Raw genomic sequence first — 21,356 nt, forward strand, 5'->3', positions numbered from 1 at the left:
AGTTAAGGCTGCATTTATCTAAAACTTTTCTGAGGCAGAACAGGATCCTAAACGCATTTGAGGCATTTTCAGGGGTTAGATAAATGCAATCGTGTTTTCAAACGTGTTTAGAAACGCCGTTTTGAAACGCCTTTCAAAGGGCGTTTTGAAACACGCTTGAGACCACGATCGCCATTCTGTGAGTAGATAAACACAATGCCGTTTTGAAACGCGTTTACTATCTCAAGGTCAAATCCCAGCTGTTTCCGGTTGTGCTCTCTACCCATTATTTGTGTGTGACTGAGGAGGCATGTTTGATGGTATGCAGTTGACCTTTACTTCCCGGGTCAAACGGCGCAAAGCAGCTGCGCAGTGACATCACTCGAATCACGATTGTGTGATGGTTAGATAAACGCAGCACCCTGAGAATCGCGTTTCAAACCACCGTTTTCAAACCGCGTTTTGAAACGTTATTCTCTCTCTCAAGTTAGATAAACGCAGCCTAAGTGTAATATAATTCTCCTTGTCTTCTGATGGTGGTAATAGTCACAAGCTCTTTCATTAAAATGCTAGAAAAAAAGAAAATATACATGTAGCTCTCTGTATATTTCATCCATATTGTGTAAGCTTTGTTATTCAAGGCGCATGCTTTCAGTAAAACTTTAAAAGCCAAAATTTCACAACGGATCGTCCGACATTCCTCAAATTTTGCTGCTGTGTTCTGCTATTCTGCATTCACTGAACCCTACAATTTGGGGTCAATTTCCCTGTAAGCCATATTTGCATATCCATGAATGTGAAGTTACAGTAACATGTCAAGAGACCCAATAGGGTTGTGGACTTAATTTTTGTGTTGATAGCTTTCATTCAAGCACAACACGTAAAAAAAAGTTATGATAACATTTTGTTATTCTGTAATAGTTATGACCACTGACGACTAGCAAATAACATGACCATGATCTAGATAAAGGAATAACCACAACCACAATCCAAAAATGCCTATATCATAGCCAAATAGCCTAAGGTTTGCTATGTATTTAAAGGATTTGATGAGTTCTTGGTTTATAGTATACTACCAAACCTCTACGTCATATTATAGCTCTTATTATCCATATATAGGAAAGGATCCAGGGGAGGGTTGGTCATTGTGAATCATCTACCAGAATGCAGGAAAACAGGACAAATAGTCTAGAAATGTAGACCTTACTGTAATCTCACCCCAAGTCAGAAAGGGGCCTGTTTGTTATTTCAACACGTGCAATTAGGTTATGAAAAAAAGTGTTATGTCTTTATTTGTGTAACATTATGAAAATTGGCAAGGAGTCACAGTTATTCACCTACTGAACATCTGGCAGGATCTGGCATGAGAGAAGGTCTGCAAAATAAGTCTATAGCATATGATACCTGTGGTTTCAGGATGGGGCTTGCTGAATGATGTAGGCGAAGGAAAAAATCAGTATCACTATTGACTGTAGTTGGAGAGAGAAGCGCAAGCACACCGATCTGTTAAAAACAGCTTTTGGTTCCTTCACTTCAGGCAGTTCTTTAATTTGCCTTGGCAGTTGATCTCAAGTGCATGGTAGGTAAGGTAAAACTTGACTTTAAAGGATCCAACAGGGATGTTCTTAATTGTACTGTCGTATCTGATGTTATTTGAGAGTTGTGGTATGCAGGGCTGCCAACCTTGAGTGAGAGTTTGGCGTGAGACACTGCGAGGGAGCGGAGCAACCTCCTTGCTAGCGCCTGGCGGCCTGCTGTGCGGCTGTACGTACGTATGTACGTACTACGTACACAGTCAGTGTATGTAAAGCGATGTAAAGCACATGTCATAGCCATACATGTACTGTAATTTGCCAAAAGTACAAGCTACGCTCACTTGGTATAGGTAGAAACCAATCGTAATCCAATAGCTCGTCTTTGCGCACGAACCTAAAATGATTATTATTGGTTAAGCTTTACACCCGCTCAGGAAAATCTCTAAATTTTGGGCTTAGGCATATCAATATTCGGAATATAGAATTTAGAGATATGTTTATTTTTGTAGTCATGTACATTCCATTTTGGGGTTTAGCATGAGATTTCGTTTATCAGAGTGAGACAGTCAAAATTGGTTGAATTGCATGAGTCTCATGCTCAATGCGTGAGAGTTGGCAGCCCTGTGGTATGTAATGTAGAACTGGTCGTGCTGTCACTTGAGTACGAGGGTTATGTAGGAATGTGGTTTTGAACACTACACTGTATATGAGTCAACCTTGACTTTGACCTCTGTAAGCAGACATTGACATACAGTATGAAGTAGTAGGAACACTCAATAAGCCATGTCTATGTTTACACAGATTTCACAAGAATACGTGTGTCCTAATGGACAGAATATATTGTCTTGGTACTTCCAAAAAGAACATCTAAGTTTTTCTAATTTCTTTATAACTATTTGAGGTATTCAAAACTTTCGATAATGGATCAAAATCCAGTGTCAGAAGTTACAGATTAGCTCAAAGTTTCAATCTTTGATGATTGGCGCATTTAGCCCCATAGGATGTATTATGCACTTGAAAGTTAGGCCTAGTCTATGATTAGACTGCAAGACATCTACTAATAGAGTTAATGCTCTATCCAGGAGTCATGGGGGGTCCCCACTCATAGTTTAGCCTCATGTGGACACAATATGAATAAACAATATGAAAGGATACAAGACCTCTCTGTGAAGTCTATATCCCCTTGGCGTTCAGGACAACCTCCAGTGACTGTTGTGCACTACTGTACAAGTTTATCACTAGTACTGTGTGTACCAGTATGTATTTCTTCCAGTTACAATGTATGTGGTTTGCCCGTAATCATTGAATGGGACTCTTGCTTGAAAATTCAGTCTTTAAAGGCCACCGCAGGCTCTACAACTTTCAGTTGCATTACTGACCGACTTTGGATCCGAAATGAATTACAATAGCATCCGAATAAACACACTTGTTTATTTCAGATCCAAAGTCTGTCAGTCGTGCGACCGAAAGTCGTAAAATGTGCGGTGGCCTTAAGATTAGGTGTTGTGTGTGGAAGCGCGTGGCATAGATTAAAACTACATTGTATGGTGTACAAGCTAATCAGTGAAGTTGAAACTTTGATGATTACAAATGTTATGTGGATGTAACTGTAGCTTCCTAGTATGATGAAAGGCCACCTCGTAATACATGATCTGACCTGTTGCACGACTGTGGAGGCATGCTGGGTAGCACTACCAGTTACTCATCTCAACATTGCACACTGCGATCAGACTATATTATAAACTGTATAGTAGGCTTAACTCTGTATGATGTCAGTACACATATATAGTGAGTGTGTGATTGGTGGAAAGCCCATGACTGGTCATGAAAAGTTGGCATGTCAAATCTTCATGACTGGCATTGCGACCCAGTCATACAATTGGAAACTGACAAGGCTGGTGATGTTACACCTTCGGTTGCTAGGTTGCACAACCAGTGAATTCTGACAATGTCATGTAGTATGCGGCGGCCTTTAGATGATATTTTACTGATTTCTATTCAAACATCTTTCTGACTCTTCATTGACGCATGAAAGATCCCACATCATTTATTCATGGCAAAGAACATGGTGCCAACCTGATGAAGTGGTCCACCCACAAACCCACACCAGAAAATGCACAAATGATGCCAACTCCTCGTGGTTCACCCCAGGTGACTAGCAATAGTCAGCAAAGGGTATCAATCGTTCACGTTGTGCCATATGAAGAAGAAGAAGAAGAAGGAGAAGAAGAAGAAGAAGTAGAAGTGAATAGAATGTATAAAGTTTTGATCCTATCTCTTCATGCTACTCTGAATACAAAGTCAAAAGAGTTTCAGATGTGTTTATTATCTCTCTCTTAACGTGTACAAAAAGTGGAGAACTGAATTGTCAAATGGCCTTGACATAGGAAGAAAATGTCGAATACAGTGAAACCCTGTTATAACGAGGTCCGTGGGACCGGCGATATTACCTCGTTATAACCGGTACCTCGTTATTTCCGAACGCATCAAAAACAAAGAAAAACATAAGCACGACATCATTTACCCATCAATGAAACTTAAGAACATCCTTTGAGTTGTTATTACACAATTATGAATCATTATTATTGAGAGAAAAAAAGGGAAATTATTTTTTAATAAGACGAAAAAGTAGGGGCTGAAATGAATTAAATCTTTATTGTAATAATTCTTGTTTGTGAAGTTTTTCTAAACACCAACGCAAATAGAGTAACACACAGCCCTTGTTTACCGTAGCTTGCGAGGTATTTTTACGCTGTTGGTGCCCAGCGGGAATGCGATGATTTCATGAATCATTTCGGCTGTAATCTTGAACAATGTATGATCGTTGCGCACGAAGGGATTAAAAATGCGTTCTTTATTTTCTTCCGAAAATCTCTTCGCGTTTTGTACATCCGTTCTTGAAAAATATGCGACAGGATTGAATGTGGAAGGTTGTGATAATTTTTACGCAAATCTGTACCTGGTAGACCATTCTGAAAGAAAAAAAAAAATCTTCATTGTGAAATGCAGTGTTGAAATTGTGATAATGAACAAACCCAGATCTATTCAAACTAAAAAACAAAAAAATGCGTTTGTTTCTTGTTCTGATTTAGGATAACATGCGTCATTCAACTTTTTTACGCTACTGTCACCTGCCGAGATTGCGATGATTTCAGAGTAACATACATGCGTTGTTTACCGTTAACTTGCGAGGTATTTTACGCTGTTGGTGCCCAGTGGGAATTCGATAATTCATGAATCATTTCGTCTGTAATTTTGTACAATGTATGATCGTTTCTCCCGAAGGAATAAAAAATGCGTTCTTTATTTTCTTCCGAAAATTACTTCGCGTTTTGTACATCGATTCCGTTCTTGAACTGTTAAATGCGTTTGTTTCTATTTCCAAACACCGATTAAATAGGTCAATATGCGTTATTCAACTCTCTTTTACGCTACTATCACCCGGCGAGATCGCGATGATTTCACTAATTATTCCGGCTTCATTCATGCACAATCATATTTAAATCATCATTTGTTAAATGATTATGAACAAATCCAGATCTAAACAAACTAATAAATGCGTTTGTTTCTTTTTCTAAACACCGATTAAGTAGGTTAACATGCGTTATTCAACTATTTTTACGCTACTGTAACCCGGCAGGATCCGGCGATGATTTCATTGATTATTTCGGCTTTAATCATACACACTCATATTCACATTATCTTTTGGTAAATGATAATGAACAAATCCAGATCTATTCAAACTGATAAATGCGTTTGTTTCTTTTTCTGAACACCGATTAAGTAGGTTAACATGCGTTATTCAGCAATTTTTACGCTACTCTCACCCGGCGGGATTGCAATGATTTCATTAATTATCTTGGCTTTAATCATCCACACTCATGTTAACCAGCAAAAGAACTGGAAGTCGGAGCTAAAAATGAAAAGGATACAATGATGAGTTGCACAGGCATTCCAATGATTGTCCATTTTGGCCACAAGTGTCGCTACATGAAAAGTTTTTGAATGTGGTCTGACCTAATATCACGCACGCGTATCTCGCAAAAAAGAAAATCGAATGATTATGTTTAATAAATCAGTAGGAACATCGGAAGGCATTCCTGTGTCTTATCGCGTGGTTTAGAAGAAAATATGAAAGGAACAGTACTCTGCAAAACGCGAAAAAGGCGTGGATAGCGTGAATTTGGTTTTCAATGTTTCGTTTGTCGCGTGTTTGAAAGCGGCAATTTAGTCAAGAAATGGAACCTCGTTATATCCGATCAAATTGCTTATGTTTTTCTTTATCATGATGCACCGAAATTGTCCTCGTTATAACCGAACTCGTTATAACCGATTCGTTCTGCCATAGGTTTACATGCAAGGGAAAACGGGACCGACGCGATCACCTCGTTATAAGCGGTTCCTCGTTATAACCGAACTCGTTATAACGGGATTTCACTGTATAGTGTTGAGACCTTGCATGAAGTACTAGAATGAAATAATCATAATTAAATTTCTTGTGTGAATTCGAAATAGAATTACTTGCCTTCTTGTTAGGTGTAAACATGAATCACTTAAAAAATGATTTACTTTTTGAAAATTAGACATTAATTTTTGTGATTTGTATAACATAATTAACATTTGAACCATCTTACATACTATCACAGAGAGCTGTTTGTAATACCTCATGTATACAGGGAGTGCTCCAGGAGTGCTCCTGAACCCATCAAAACTTGTCTGAGCAGAAAATTGGTCCTAGAGCACTCTAAAGTTACCCCCTCCCCCTGCCCTCTTGAGGCTTCTCTAACTGGAGAGGTATGAGCTTAGCAGCTGAATGAAACTGATGGATCATATACAGAAGTCTATATATTAAAGTATTTTAAGAGTAGATTACAAGATATGGGTTGAAATGAGACATTTTGTGCGCAGCAAAGTGACATGCACAGAAGGATTTTATTTTGAGAATCAGAAAGAGAGACATGAGGGCTTTTAATCATACTGAACTAACATAGGGTCATGATGATATTGTGTACAGTAGTTGTCTAAAAGCTCAAAGACAAATCTGTGTACAATGGAAGCACAGAAAACAATTACACATCATGGCATTTAAATATATCTATTTAAAGGTGTTCTGTTTACCATTCAGAGCAGTGATTTCAAAAATGTTCAATATATCACATTTGATGCATATGTGTAGTTCAGTTGTATCCCAGAACATCCTACCATGTAAAAATTTTTACAATAAAGCTTGAAATATAAGGAGATACAGGCTGTATCACTATTTTTCTCACTAAACCATAACTGTAGATGGTTTAGTCTAGAAACATACTTATTATAACTATTGTTCACATTTTGCTTACTTTAACAATACAGTGTACTTAAGATTTATTATACTATTTCAAATTTTTACAAGTTGGACTATGCAGTTTGAAAATCACTTTTGATTCTAGAGAAGAAGATTATTGAATGTTCCTTAATTTAGGAGGTTTGGGCACATTGAGATCCTATCCCCCTAGGAATGCTATTTGCCAAGTTTGGTGAAAATCCATTAATTGTATGCTGTTTTCAGGAAGAAGATGAAAATGTATTTAGATCCCTCTCCCCCTCCCCCATGACTGGGGGGGGGGGGGGCACTCCTGGATCTGCAATGAACAAACTTGGAACAGCAGTCATCAATGTGGTAACTCATGGTATTAATTTTGCTTCATTACTTATGGTTCTAGAGAAGAAGATTTATGAATACTCCTTGTTTTTTTTTTTGTTTTTGTTTTTTTTTTTTTTGGGTGGGGGGGGGGGGGGGGGGCTGGGCCCGCTAGGGACCCGCAAGGGGAGCATGGTGCCCAGTTGAACAAATTGAGATAATAACCCCCTAGGCATGCTACCTGCCAAGTTTGGTTAAATTCATCAAGGATGAATATGAACATAGTACAATTTAAGTCCCCATTTGGACCCATCCCATCCTTCTTCCCTGGGTCACAAGGGTGGCACCCCTGATTCCACCATGAACAAACTTGAAACAACAGTCGTCAATATATACTAACTCATTGCATTAACTTAGCTCTATCACTTCTTTGATCAATGGGGGGTGAGTTGGGCCCTCCTTGGGGCCCCCAGGTAGGGCAGGGTGCCCATTTGAAGGAATTGAGATCATTTCTCTCCAGGGATGCTACCTGCCAAGTTTGGTGAAAAGTCATCATGGGGTTTTCAAGAATAAGATGAAAATGTATAATTTAGGCCCCCATTATTAGGACCTCTGCCACCCCCTCCCTGGGTCCCAAGGGGGGGGGGGGCTGATTCTGCCATGAACAAACTTGAAACTACATCCATCAATGTACTAACTTATATTTACTTTAAAAGCTCCATCACTTCTGGTTCTAGAGAAGATTTTTTTTTAAGATTCCTTTTTTTTTGGGGGGGGGGGGGGGGGATGGGGTTGGACCCCTGGGGCCCCCAGATGGGGCATGGTGCCAATTCGAACAAATTGAGAACCTATCTCGCTAGGGATGCTTCCTGCCAAGTTTCGTGAAAAATCAGTCTTAGGATTCTCAAGAAGAACATGAAAATGTAAAAAGTTTATGCACGGAGAATGACGGACGACGCACGCCAGACGAAAAGCAGAGAAGAAACAGCTCACTTTAGACTTTTGCTCAGGTGAGCTATTACTCAATGTGATTTTTAAGGAGAATTTCTTGAGGACTGTGACTTATTTAACAGCAGTTCACTGCTCAAAGGCAGTTATATTATTTCTCATGAAAATCCAGACTTAGTCCTTCGGGAAGATGAGAAAAATAGCTCCTTTTCTGACTCTTCTCATCCTCCAACAGGCCCAGTGAATACGGTGCAATTAACCAGTCTGCAATAAGAGGCAAAAGCTTTTGAATTTGTAATGGTCATTGAAGCACCGTGCGAAGCGAAGGACAAAAAATCTTGAAAGTTCATCTCCTCGTATCTCCCTTATTATACCACCAAATCCCTTGAAACTTCACATATAAATATCTAATATGGATGTGTCATCATTCATCTGAATTTTGGGAGAAAATGCTGATGTATCTTTCGAGATATATTTGTATTTTTAGCTCTCCTGAGCTGAAGGCTCAAGTGAGCTTTTGCGATTGCTCTTTGTCTGGCGTCCGTCATCTGTCGTGCGTCATGCATAAACTTTTTACATTTTCATCTTCTTCTTGAGAACCTCATGATCGATTTTCACCAAATTTGGCAGGTAGCATCCCGAGGGAGATAGGATCTCAATTAATTCAAATGGGCACCATGCCCCACCTGGGGACCCCCAAGGGGGCCCAAACCCCCAAAATTAAGGAATCTTAAAAAATCTTCTTCTCTAGAACCAGAAGTGATAAAGCTAAGTTGATACTATGAGTTAGTACATTGATGATTATAGTTTCAAGTTCTTTTCATGGCAGAATCAGGGGGGCCCCCTTGGGACCCAGGGGAGGGGGGGTGAGGAGGGGTCCTAATGAAGCCTTAATTGTACATTTTCATCTTCTTCTTGAGAATTTTCTTTTTTTGGAGGCTAAGTTTTTGACATTTTATCACAGGTTTATCCTCAATAAAACCCAAAAGAACTAACTAATTTCCTGTATAGATTTTATCATTTGATGGCTTCTGAGGCGAGAAATTGCGATTGTCCTGCAACACTTCCCCAATGATTTTGCGTTTGCAAGCTGTTTACTTTATGCAAATGATGCTTCAAGGTCATGTGCTTTTGGCAAGTTAATTGCACTGTATCGCAGCACCTGCAAATGACTGTGCCCTGTTCCTGTGATGTCTAGCTGGTACATTAGGAAGTTGCTTTATAAGGTCCCAGTAATGCACCCATTCATTGTATCCCCCGGCTTGTAATGCTGGAGGATACTTTGGATTCAGCATTGTTACGCCGCCGCCGCCGCCGCCGCCGCCGCTGCGTCACATTCGTGTGTGCACTCCGGGGGCCACAAACTTTGACAGATTTCTTTGAAATTTTGTATGGAGGTTCATATTGGTAATATCTCCACGTTTACATACTAACTTTGGGTGATGCTACTCCCAGTGTTCCATCTTTTATGGGGTAAAATGCCATATTTTTGGGCATAGTTTGTGTACACTCTAGAGGTCACATTTGTTAACGTATTTTGTTCAAATTTGTTATGGATTTTTTATCATGATGTAATCTACAAGCCTATAGATTTTGGATTTGCTGCCCCCCAGTGTTCTGTCCTTTATAGGGTCAAAGGTCATGTTGTTTGGATGGCTTGTGTGCGTCTATAGGCTACATTTCTTGATGGATTTTTGTTCAAGTTTTGGTATGGAGGGTGTACCATTATATGAGCTATAAAGATTTTGAATGTGCCACCTCCAGTGTTCAGTCTTTTATAGGGTCATAATTCATATTGTTGATGGATGGTTTGTGTGCGCCCTATAGGCTGCCTTGACAGATTTTGTTCAAATTCAGTACGAATCTCTACCATGATATAATCAACAAGTCTATTGATTTTGGAAGTGCTGCCCCCAGTGTTCCGTCTTTTATAGGGTCAAAAAATTACACTAATTTTTTATGATGCAACGCCAGGCACAGAGCATGGTTTTAGCAACTGTGTGACTGGGGCATTAGTGGCTATCCGGTAAGTGTAACCACTTTGCGTGCAAGTGACATATCTTCAGATAGTATTTTGTATACAGATGCATTATACTCTAATCTATATACTACATAAATATTGTTTTTGTAAAAGCTGCGCCTAGTCTTCACAATATGTGACCCTGCACCTCAAAACAAACAAAAAGTCGCCAGACATGAATTTTTAGTTAAGACCACATTCTGAAAGAGCAGACTTTAAGCTTTAGAATTATGTATTTACAAATCAAATGGATTCTCCTAACCTATCTAGATATTGGAAAGAAAGCACAAACTCAGGAAAAGTGTGAACTGAGAGAAAAGAGGCTCTGAAGTACAGTGTCTATTCAAGCGCTTATTCTTTACTAAACCGTGCTGGCTGTGGTGATGAATGGGACAAAAAAACAGGAAGTAAACCACCAGAGTACAACAATGAAGGAATATCAAATTAAACTGAATTAAGCATCCCTCATTAACACATATGTCCATAATTAGTGTCAACTTTTAAAGCAGTAGCATTATCCTTCTAAAAGTTATTAGAGTTGAAAGTGAAGAGTGTGGACAAGGTTTTTTCAGAAATGAAAAAGGGATTCTAAAGACACACCTAATCACACTATTCTACCAAAAATGTTCGAGATAAACTGCTAAAAAAACACACTTTCCTGCCCGTTTTATGATACCAAATTTTAGCATAATGTAAAAGAAGACCCGCTCTTTCAGAAATATGAAAGAAAAAGTCAAGTTCGGCTAGGTTGACCCATTTCACTTGTTTTCAGTCCTCGCGCAAAATCAGTGTGTGCGACTTTATGTTCGTTTTGAGGTGCACGGTCACATATTCAGAAGGGGAGGGGATCTTTATCTCTCGCTTAAATGTGAAGATGAAGCAAAAGCTGCTGCTAGTGCCGGGTGATACAATCACATTGCGCGGCAATGGAGTGTGACATTTGCATATATATATATAACACAGTGCTTATATAGCGCATATCACTACCGTGGTGTCTCTATGTGCTTTAAAGGAGAGGGATGAAAGTAGAAAGAAGAAATGTAGTGTACAATGTGTGTACCATAAATGCAGAACCAAACTCATTCATAATACTTTTTGAACAGAAATGTCTTGAGAGCAGTTTTAAACTTTAACACTGTGGGAGCTTCTTTAATATAACACGGAACAGCGTTCCACAGTATGGGAGCAGCATGAGCAAAAGATCGCTCACCATAAAACTTTGTTGTGATAGCAGGACATTGGAGAAGATTTTTCTGAGTTGATCTTAAATTACGAGAGGGAGTTATGATAATGTTTTCCATATTCTATGTTTACAGGACTGATTCACAATTCTGTTTTCTTTTCAGTCATTGCATCATTTTATCGCATTTTGCTGTCAAATGCTTGTAATTCAATTGCTTCTCCAGTTTGAGGAGCTAGATAAATTTCCTGCCTTGTCGGAGTTATGTGACTCAGTAGAAGCAAATCCCATGAAAGCAGGATAGGATTGGCTGTGATCACTACACAATTTTGCAGCATTGTAGTAGCCATGCCAGCTTGCACATGTGACTCATTGTCACTACCTTTCATGGTGGCCACATGTATACATGCATACCTTGGCTTAGCAGCTTCTAGTAAGTTGCAAATCCACATAAAACAACGAACACCTTGGTGGACTAAAAAACACAGTACTTCAGTGGATGAAAGAAGCTGGGAAAAAAAAGTTTTACTGCAAAATTTGAAAGTTGTACAGCAGGTTGATATGAATAAGTCTACAATCATATGGTGCACCCAGCTTATTGACTGATACACTCTCCTCTCCTAGCATATCACTCAGTGTGTTGCAAGGAATCATGATTTCTTTCTTTCTGGCAAATTTGTCAACACTGTACAGTATTGATGACCAATTCAGATGAAATTTTCCATGGTTTGTGTCGCATTAAATCTGTATAGATAAGGTACTACAAATCAATAACGTTGTAACAACATTTTAAATGTAGTAATATTTGTTCATTATGTAACACATGTTAAAGGACCAACATCTACTGAACTAGCACCTGTGCTATCTCTTGGTACTTTAGGCAACCTCATTGTGTACATTATTACCATGAATTGTATGTTCATTGAAGCTTGTTTTTTCATGTGGCATTGCATCATGACTCGTCACTCTCAAAGGAAGATAATATGTCTTTATGATGGTAATTGCTTTTCGCCGTCCCTTCTTAGAAAACAAGCGGCACATTAATAGTACAGGCACGGGGATGTGCGAATAAAAATTGTACAAAAATTGATGAAATGAAAATCAGAATTACTCATTCTTACATGGCTTTACACTAATCTAACATATAAATGAATAATGAACAATCTCGAAAATTATACCATATCAGTTTCATTTGTCGGAAGCGTTCGGAAAGATGATAAAATCGGCTTTGTATGAGAGTACAGTTTCAAAATATTTTCACGACATACAGCTCAAGTTTACATTTTTGCACATAATCTTGGACGGGATTTACTTTTGTTTCGGATCATTAACAGAACATTCATTGTATTTGACAAATAAACAAGCAGAATATAGACGATTTAATGTTGGAGTTTTAAGTGAATCTTCAGATTGCTCAAAAAGACGGCAGCATGGAACCCTGATCATCAAAGGCACGAGTTCATTGTTCATTATTCATTTATATGTTAGATTAGTGTAAAGCCATGTAAGAATGAGTAATTCTGATTTTCATTTCATCAATTTTTGTACAATTTTTATTCGCACATCCCCGTGCCTGTACTATTAATGTGCCGCTTGTTTTCTAAGAAGGGACGGCGAAAAGCAATTACCATCATAAAGACATATTATCTTCCTTTGAGAGTGACGAGTCATGATGCAATGCCACATGAAAAAACAAGCTTCAATGAACATACAATTCATGGTAATAATGTACACAATGAGGTTGCCTAAAGTACCAAGAGATAGCACAGGTGCTAGTTCAGTAGATGTTGGTCCTTTAACATGTGTTACATAATGAACAAATATTACTACATTTAAAATGTTGTTACAACGTTATTGATTTGTAGTACCTTATCTATACAGATTTAATGCGACACAACCATGGAAAATTTCATCTGAATTGGTCATCAATACTGTACAGTGTTGACAAATTTGCCAGAAAGAAAGAAATCATGATTCCTTGCAACACGCTGAGTGATATGCTAGGAGAGGAGAGTGTATCAGTCAATAAGCAGCCTTCACTGCATAAGACTCAAGATGACAGATCAGACAGACAGACCACAAGCAAGAAGAAGAAGAAGAAAGGCACGAGTGCACTTGTGGAATTCTTTTGTGCATCAATAGAAAAATGGCAGGTGTTTGAATAATTACAGCCAGTTGGAACTTCATCTCTTAAACCGTCTTGCTCAAACTAAACTTAACTAACCTCGAACATGGCTTTGTTTAATTACATTATCCAGCTTTTTGTGGTGATCATTTCATGCACGACTCATGATCATCCAGACACCACTTTGTGATTTTGAGATAATGACAAATGATTGATCATTTCTTCATAACCAATGTCATTTTGATATCATTTACAGTCGAAATAGACTTAAAGTCACGTGGGATCATATCACGCAATAATTTTCAGTTTTCAGGCAATCATGACATCTGCTGTGTTTACATGCTGTGTCTATGAAAGGTTTTTTTATGCCTCCGCCATGAAGTGTCGCCGGAGGCATTATGTTTTCGGGTTGTCTGTCCGTCTGTCCGTAATCAATTTTTGTGAATAGCGTAACTAAAAAACTGAGGTATCCTAATGAAACTTGGCATGTATGGTGTATTAGTGGGCGAAGTTGTGCCGATCAACTTATAGGTGCACATGCTCAAGGTCAAAGTTCAAAAGGTCAAAGTCAAATACTGAAAATTTCACTATTTCCCCCATATCTATGCAATGCCTGATGTTATTTTCTTGAAACTTAGTTTATATATGAACTGCTAGAGGAGGATTCTTCAGAGAGAGTTTTGGTCATTAGGTCAAAGGTCAAGTAAAAATATTAAAATTTCACTTTTTTCTCCATATCTCGCAAATGGTTCAAGGTATCTCCATGGAACTTAGTACATATGCATGTACTGACTGGTAGTAATTATGTAGGGAATTTGGGGTCATGGGTCAAAGGTTGTGGTCAAAGGTCAAGGTCAACTCCTTAAAATGTCACTATTTCCCTTTTTTTATGCAATGCCTGCAGGAATTTCTTGAAACAGAAATACATGTCTTACCATATAGAGATTCTCTTGGAAGTTTCTGGCCTAAAGGTCAAAGGTCACGTGAAAGTGCTAAATTTCACTTCTGCCACCATATCTCGAAAGTGACTCAAGGTATCATCATGGAACTTAGTAATTTTCTATGCATGTTCTACCTGACAGTGATTCTCTTGGGAATTTTAGGGTCAAAGGTCAAGGGACAAAGGCCAGGTTAAAATGCTAAAATTTTACTATTCAATACTGAAATTACATTTTTCTCCATACTTTGAAAAGTACTTAATGCATAAAATGCATAAAAGGTCAAAAGTCAAGTAAAAATCCTCAAATCCCCAAATACCTGCACTCTTAAACAATATAGCCATTTATCCAATTATACCTAGTTCAAGGAAAGTGAACATTCAACACATTTGTGACAAGCCTGTCATTTTAATATTTTGGCCAATTATTCAAAACGATCATCACACATAGCCAAGACATTGTACTATTAGAAGAACCATGCATTATGGCGGAGGCATACCAGTCGCCATAGCGACATTTCTAGTTTTTTAATGAATTGACATGACAATTAATTAGGAGTACTGTCTTGGTTGTTATTCCTCCATTTCCTCTGAAATTTTAATATGTTGTTGTTAAGACAACAAACTTTCATGGGTGACTTTGTTGGTTGATCAGTTGCTGGGACCATGATGAAATTTTCAATTTAAAAGTGGTGCTACAAATGGAATCAGGCCACTTTTAGCTCCTAATGTTAAGTCTATGGAGTGGTGCTGTGGTCAAGTGGTAAAAGAATTTACTTCGCACACCAATGGCCCAGGTTTGATTCCTTATAGGTCATATTTGTTTTGTTTTGTTTTTGCATTCCTGTTTTCATTGAAACAACAAGCTTTCTAATAGTTATGATTTTTTCATTCATGGTACATTGCTATTGCTGAGCATATTTTTTTTTCCAAATATTTGTTCACTTCCGTTCAAACAATTAAAAAAAAAAACCACTAAATTTGTTATTACCATACATTGTAACTAAAAGAAAAAGTTCCTTTAGTATGCAGCATTTCTGCACTTGGAAATTAAAAATTAGCAACGTAATGACTGAAAACACACATTTCATTTTTTCATTGAAATACATGAAATAAAAAAGTACAGCAGAATTACTAAAATAACAAAATGGAAAGGGCCTTTCCATACAATTTCTATGTTTACAATCATCCTACAACCCCAAACCCTCCATACTTACATTCTCCCTCCATCTTTCAATCAACCCATTACCAGACAGACGTCTGTCATTCCTTCTCTCCCCAAATTCCCAAGTCCAAACATCCCCATCCCCATGCCTCAGCACATCCATAACTTCCTATCCTACCCTTCCCTCCACAATTCCATACCATCCATACTTATACCCATTACTACCTTCACACTCATTTGTAGCAGGTAGGTGTAAAAAAAAAAAAAAAAAGACCTCCCTGCTCATAGAATGCTCAATAATAAACACACAGCCAAGCTACTCACATTCAAAAATAATGCAGCTTCTGCGAAGTCTCTTCTGAGAACTCTGTATTGAGATCCTACACTGGGAGGAGTTGCCAATTATCACCATAGTTTGATGAGAAAGGGACAAGCCCCCTCCCCCCCCCCCAAAAAAAAAAAAAATGAAAATAAAGAATTAATAATATAAAAGAAAATTACAAAAATAAAAAGATGAAAAAAAATATGGATCGAGGTAATACAACTAAATCTACATAGTTCTCAGACATTCACATTTCAATAAATGCAGTCCCATTATTTTTTTGTTATTTCCCATTTTTTACTTACTGCCAATAACAGTATTGTTGATTGTAACCAGGGATGTGTTACATAGATGGAGTGGCAACTCTTCATAATTCATGCAAACACATGCTTGGGTTCAAAGCGTTGACAATGGGATGTCTAACATTCCACTATGCTTTTAAGTCATGCTCGGCACCGCTCTAGTGTCAAGACGAAGTTTGGAGACAACGAATGCATTTCACTTTTCATCGAATTACAAGCTATATTTCACCGTAAAATCTGAAGTGACATGCTTGAATTGATTGAGAAGAGTTTAGGAAAGAATTTAATATTATAAACATATATTCTAGTTTCTTCGTAATGCGCAAATCAACATGAAATAAAAATTAGGTCCTCTCAAAAACCTATTATTTTTCTATGATGCTCACATTTGCGCATGTTATTTTTTAATCTTTCAATCTGGGATATTTTGATCTTTCAAATAAAGTCCTCTGCTAAAGCATGTTTCAGCGTGCTTTTAAACTTTTGACTGTTAAAATTGTCGGTTTTACACTGCATTTTGATTCGCTGCTCCAATACAAGGCACACAAATTCATTGTTGCCATCGCATTCAAAGAGAGAGCGAACTGCAGTAGGGGGAAGTCTTTCCTGGTGTGAGAGCCCTAGTCCCGATTATTGCGTGCTTTCTTTTGTCAAAGCACCTGGTTCCCACCTGTAGTTAAAAGTGCATAACTTCTCGGCAGTGCCGCGCATGACTTCAAAGGAGAGCGGGAGTTGTATCTCCTTCTCTCACACCTCCCTGTTGTAACCTTGCCTCTCATGTACTATATCATGAATTTAGTTATAAAAGTATATAAGTATACTGTTACCAGGCTTATAACACCAACACTCACCCACACCTACACCCACACATTTTTATGCCTCCGCCATGAAGTGGTGCCGTAGGCATTATGTTTTCGGGTTGTCCGTCTGTACGTCCGTCTGCATTCGTTTACGCGATAACTTGAGTAATGTTGACTGGAATTTGACCAAACTTGGTCCAAGTATAAAGTATGATGGGGCAATTACTTGAATAGATTTTGGGTGAAATCGGCCAAAGGTCAAATCATTAAATTGTATCTGTTTACGCGATAACTCAAGACTGGATTCAGCAAATTTCACCAAACTTTGTCTGAGGATGATGTATGATGGGACAATTACTTGATTAGTTTTTGAGTGAATTTGGACAGAGGTCAAAGGTCAAAGATCAAGGTCAAATCCTAAAATTTTATCTGTTTATACGTGATAACTCAAAACTGGATTAAGCAGCTTTCACCAAACTTGGTCCAAGGATGATGTATGATGGGGCAATTAGTTAAGTAGATTTTAGTGACATTGGCAAGAGGTCAAAGGTCAAGGTCAAATGCTAAAAATGTTGCTATTTCCCCCATATCCATGCAATGCCCGAAGGTATTTTCTTGAAACTTAGTGTAGACATGTACTACTGCATAAAGATTCTCCAGAGAGAGTTTCATGTCATAAGGTCAAAGGTCAAAAGGTCAAAGGTTAGGTGAATATGTTACAATTTCACTTTTCTTGCAAATGGTTCAATGTATCTTCATGGAACTTGGTACATACGCATGTACTGACTGGCAGGGATTTTCTAGGGAATGTAGGGGTCATGGGTCACTAGTCAGGGGTCAAAGGTCAAGGTCAACTCAAAATCTTACTATTTCCCTCATATACTATTATATGCAATGCTTCACATTATTATTTTTTAAACTAAAACTTGATTTATATATGTATTCCTTAATGGAGATTCTCGGAGAAATTTCCAGCCAGAAGGTCAAAGGTTAAGGTTCAAAGGCCAGGTTTAAATGCAAAAAAATATATATATTTCATACTGTAATTACACTCTTTCTTCATACCTTGAAAATTACTCAATGCATAAACTTATAAAAGAGTCGGTCAGAAGTCAAGTAAAAATTCTCAATTCCCTAAATACAGGTACCTGCACTCTTAGACAATTATAGCAAACCTAGTTTAAGGAAAGTGAACATTCAAGATATTTCTGACAAACCTGTCATTTCAGTATTTTGTCAGTTTTGTGAAACTGTCATAACACATTGTGAAGACATTGTACCATACACCTATTGGGAGAATCATGCATTGTGGCGGAGGCATCAGTCGCTGCAGCGACATTTCTAGTTTTTTTTTTTTTTTTTGTATAGTGGATCTAAGAAAGCATTTGGTTCCCCATTCTCAGAGAAGGCAGTTATCAGTGACCAATATTGGATCCTATGTTTCACCTAAGTTTAAATCTAGTTTGAGAATTGGTTCTCTGATGAGGTATGATTGCTTGATGTTTCACTGTGCCTTTGTATTCTTTATTTGAATGTTCAACAGAACTACATGTAAGCAGAATGTCCAAAGTTCTCAACATTGTACTGTACCTGCAGGCCACACTGCTCAGTTGTGACAACTCCAAGTTCCATAACAGTCCTAAAAGCATGGTGCAAAATATCTGCTGCCCCACTCAAAATTGTATTCTTATGGTTATCATTGTCTCTTATTCTTACATCTTAATTTTACAGATCACATAGTATCCTTCATCAACTTTGACCCACTTTCTGCTGTTCCATCAACCTACCAAAATGTCAAAGGTGGTACAGGATCCAGCGTTTGCAGGGGCAGGCAAGAAGGAAGGACTGAAGATTTGGCGCATAGAGAACCTCAAAGTTGTTGCCATCCCAGAAAAAGACTATGGGCGATTCCATAAAGGGGACTCCTATATCATCCTAAAGGTTAGTATCAGTCTCTTGTTACATCCATTTATTATGCTGCAGAGCAGTTATTTATTTATTCATTTATTTTTGATAGTATGTGTATGAGAAAATATTTTTCATCATGCTGAAATGTAACTACATGTCAATTGTGCTGGTGAATACTTAGCAGTAAAAGCACACACATATGTTAAAATGGCACAGACAAATGAGATGTAGTGTAGAATACAAGGATGACATTTACAGTTCAATCAATTCATATTTACTTGCATTAATGGCTTTGTCAGCTTTGGACTTGCCATAAAACTCATGATTGTTCCAGTCTTACTGCTAATCTGGTATTTTCCTGACATGCTTCCTCTGAGAGAGGTGCACTTACATGGACTGAATATCATATGCAGTGAAACACCATCCTGTTAATCATGAGGGTTAAAGTGAAATTCTGTAACGTGATAATATTTATTCAATGATGTCATCAATTCACAACCGACACATTGGTACATACACAAAAGGTGCAAAACATATATTGGCTTGATTGTTATGCAATTGCAGTCCTTTCCATTTGATTTATCCAAGTAAGGCTATGAAAAGGGAAAAGAAATTGATGTAAAGGATGCAATTTCTCTATGGTTTTATGCCCCAAAAAGGGACATTTAGTGTGAAGAATTGTAAGTAGGAAAACTGGAGACTTCTTATGGGCCATGACAAAATCATTGTATTTACGTCTGCCAAGAAGATGATGTTTTTGCTGGTATTGGTTTGTCTATTTGCAAATTTACTTGTATTCACCGTAATATCTATTATGAAAAGGTGAATGATAGATGTCAAATCCATTATTATTACAACAATTAATAAAGAGCTAGGAATGAATTTGAATTACATTTTCAGGTAATGTTGATAGTGACACAATGATCACATGATTAGATTTAAGTACTGAGCTAATCACCTTTGTGATCCAGTCCAAATGAGCTGCTTTGTGGAGGTCTGCGATCAGTGACGGCTTCTTTTGTTTTAAAACATGAAAATTTTAGAATCCTATTTTACATCCAATTTTGTTAAGTGTTATCTCATTCTTCACTATTTTAGAATAGATTGTGATGTTTTAGAACATCAAGTTTCAACTCTGCATATGATAAAGTATTCTGGTGATATTCTTTAGAATGTTTGCACATGTTAACTGATCAATTAGGATAGAGATATAGATTCCATATCCTTAATTATTATTATTTATTGGACAAGATATAAAAGAGCATATTATCATAAACAGTACAAACCTAAAACAGAAACTGTAGGAAATTTTACAAAAGGATACATTGTACTATACATGTATTAAATACAAAATGATAAAAGTAAAGATGGTGACAACATGCGGGTCAGGGCATACAAAAGTATTGAAAGTAATTTATTATTGCTAGTAGGCACGTGAACCCGCACAAGTTGATCTCACAGTTTTGCCAGTGTACATGTAAATGCAAACTTCTCACAAAACTTCTTGTGAAACTCCAGCGAAACTTTCCACTCAAACTGGGGATATTTCCCCAGACCCCAGGCAATCTTTTCAAGTACAATAAGACATGCATTTGAACTATCTTCCTTCAGACATCCAAAAAGGGCAATGGCTTTAGCTGGAACATACACTTCTGGCTGGGATCAGAGACATCTCAGGTAAGAGACGTAAACATCTGTTGTCCTCTTTGGTGCTTGTGCTCGATATCACAAGGCAAGTCAAACCATATTCTTGTAAGTGATTCTTGCGAATATCAACCTTCTTCAGCCAAATAGTAAACCCTGTGAAACTGCAGTTTTATTCCCGGACTACAGAATTACCTTGAATTACATGTACATGAATTTCAGTAGCATTACACTACAGTTCTGCTGGTGAATCACATTTCTTTTGTGCCCTCATCTATCATTGTGTTTCCCATGACATTCTGTTCAGATGTTTGTATGGAAGTGTATTATGATTTAGTTTGGACATAGTTGTTTGTGGATCAAATAGCACTAACATCATGTATCAAAAGTCTGTTAATTGTCTTTGGAAGATCATTGTAAATTCTCACAGCATATCATCATTTTGAAAAAGAGGTTGATATTCTCAAGCGTCAAAGACAAATGGTCAACGAACTCACCCCCCCCCCCAAAAAAAAAAACAAAAACAAAAAACAAACAAACCATGTAACAAAAACCAACAAATGAAGGAGTGATTCAAAAGGTTTTAGCCTCCAGAGAGATGGTAAAAGACAAAAGTACATAATTGCCCTATTTTTCAGCATAGTCCTCTCATGAGTCCACACAGGTCTTCCAGCTAATGATGAAGTTCCTTGATGCTGCTGTAGTAGAAGTCCTTTGGTTGGTCCTTCATGTTGGAGTTTGATGGCAAAAATGACCTCCACATCGGTAGGGCAGCATTGTCCAGCCAAATCCTTTTTGAGAGTCAGGAAGATGTGGAAGTCTGATGGGGCTAGGTCTGGTGAATATGGAACAACTTGGAAGCCATGGAATG

At 37.8% G+C, this 21,356-nt stretch overlaps 1 protein-coding gene across 1 annotated transcript in view; it reads left to right on the forward strand.

The window, feature by feature from the left end:
• Positions 1 to 21,356, forward strand: part of LOC139717015 (advillin-like) — a 158,721-nt gene that overhangs the window by 79,426 nt on the left and 57,939 nt on the right. The window contains 2 exon segments of the mRNA XM_071628531.1: positions 18,665 to 18,874; positions 20,453 to 20,518. Coding sequence (XP_071484632.1) covers positions 18,725 to 18,874; positions 20,453 to 20,518 — 216 coding nt within the window. The 5' untranslated portion in view covers positions 18,665 to 18,724.

The sequence above is a fragment of the Diadema antillarum genome, unplaced genomic scaffold (assembly GCF_040938485.1).
Source record: "Diadema antillarum isolate AM-2024a unplaced genomic scaffold, OU_Dant_1.0 scf00000071, whole genome shotgun sequence".
In the NCBI taxonomy this organism is placed as follows: Eukaryota; Metazoa; Echinodermata; class Echinoidea; order Diadematoida; family Diadematidae; genus Diadema; species Diadema antillarum.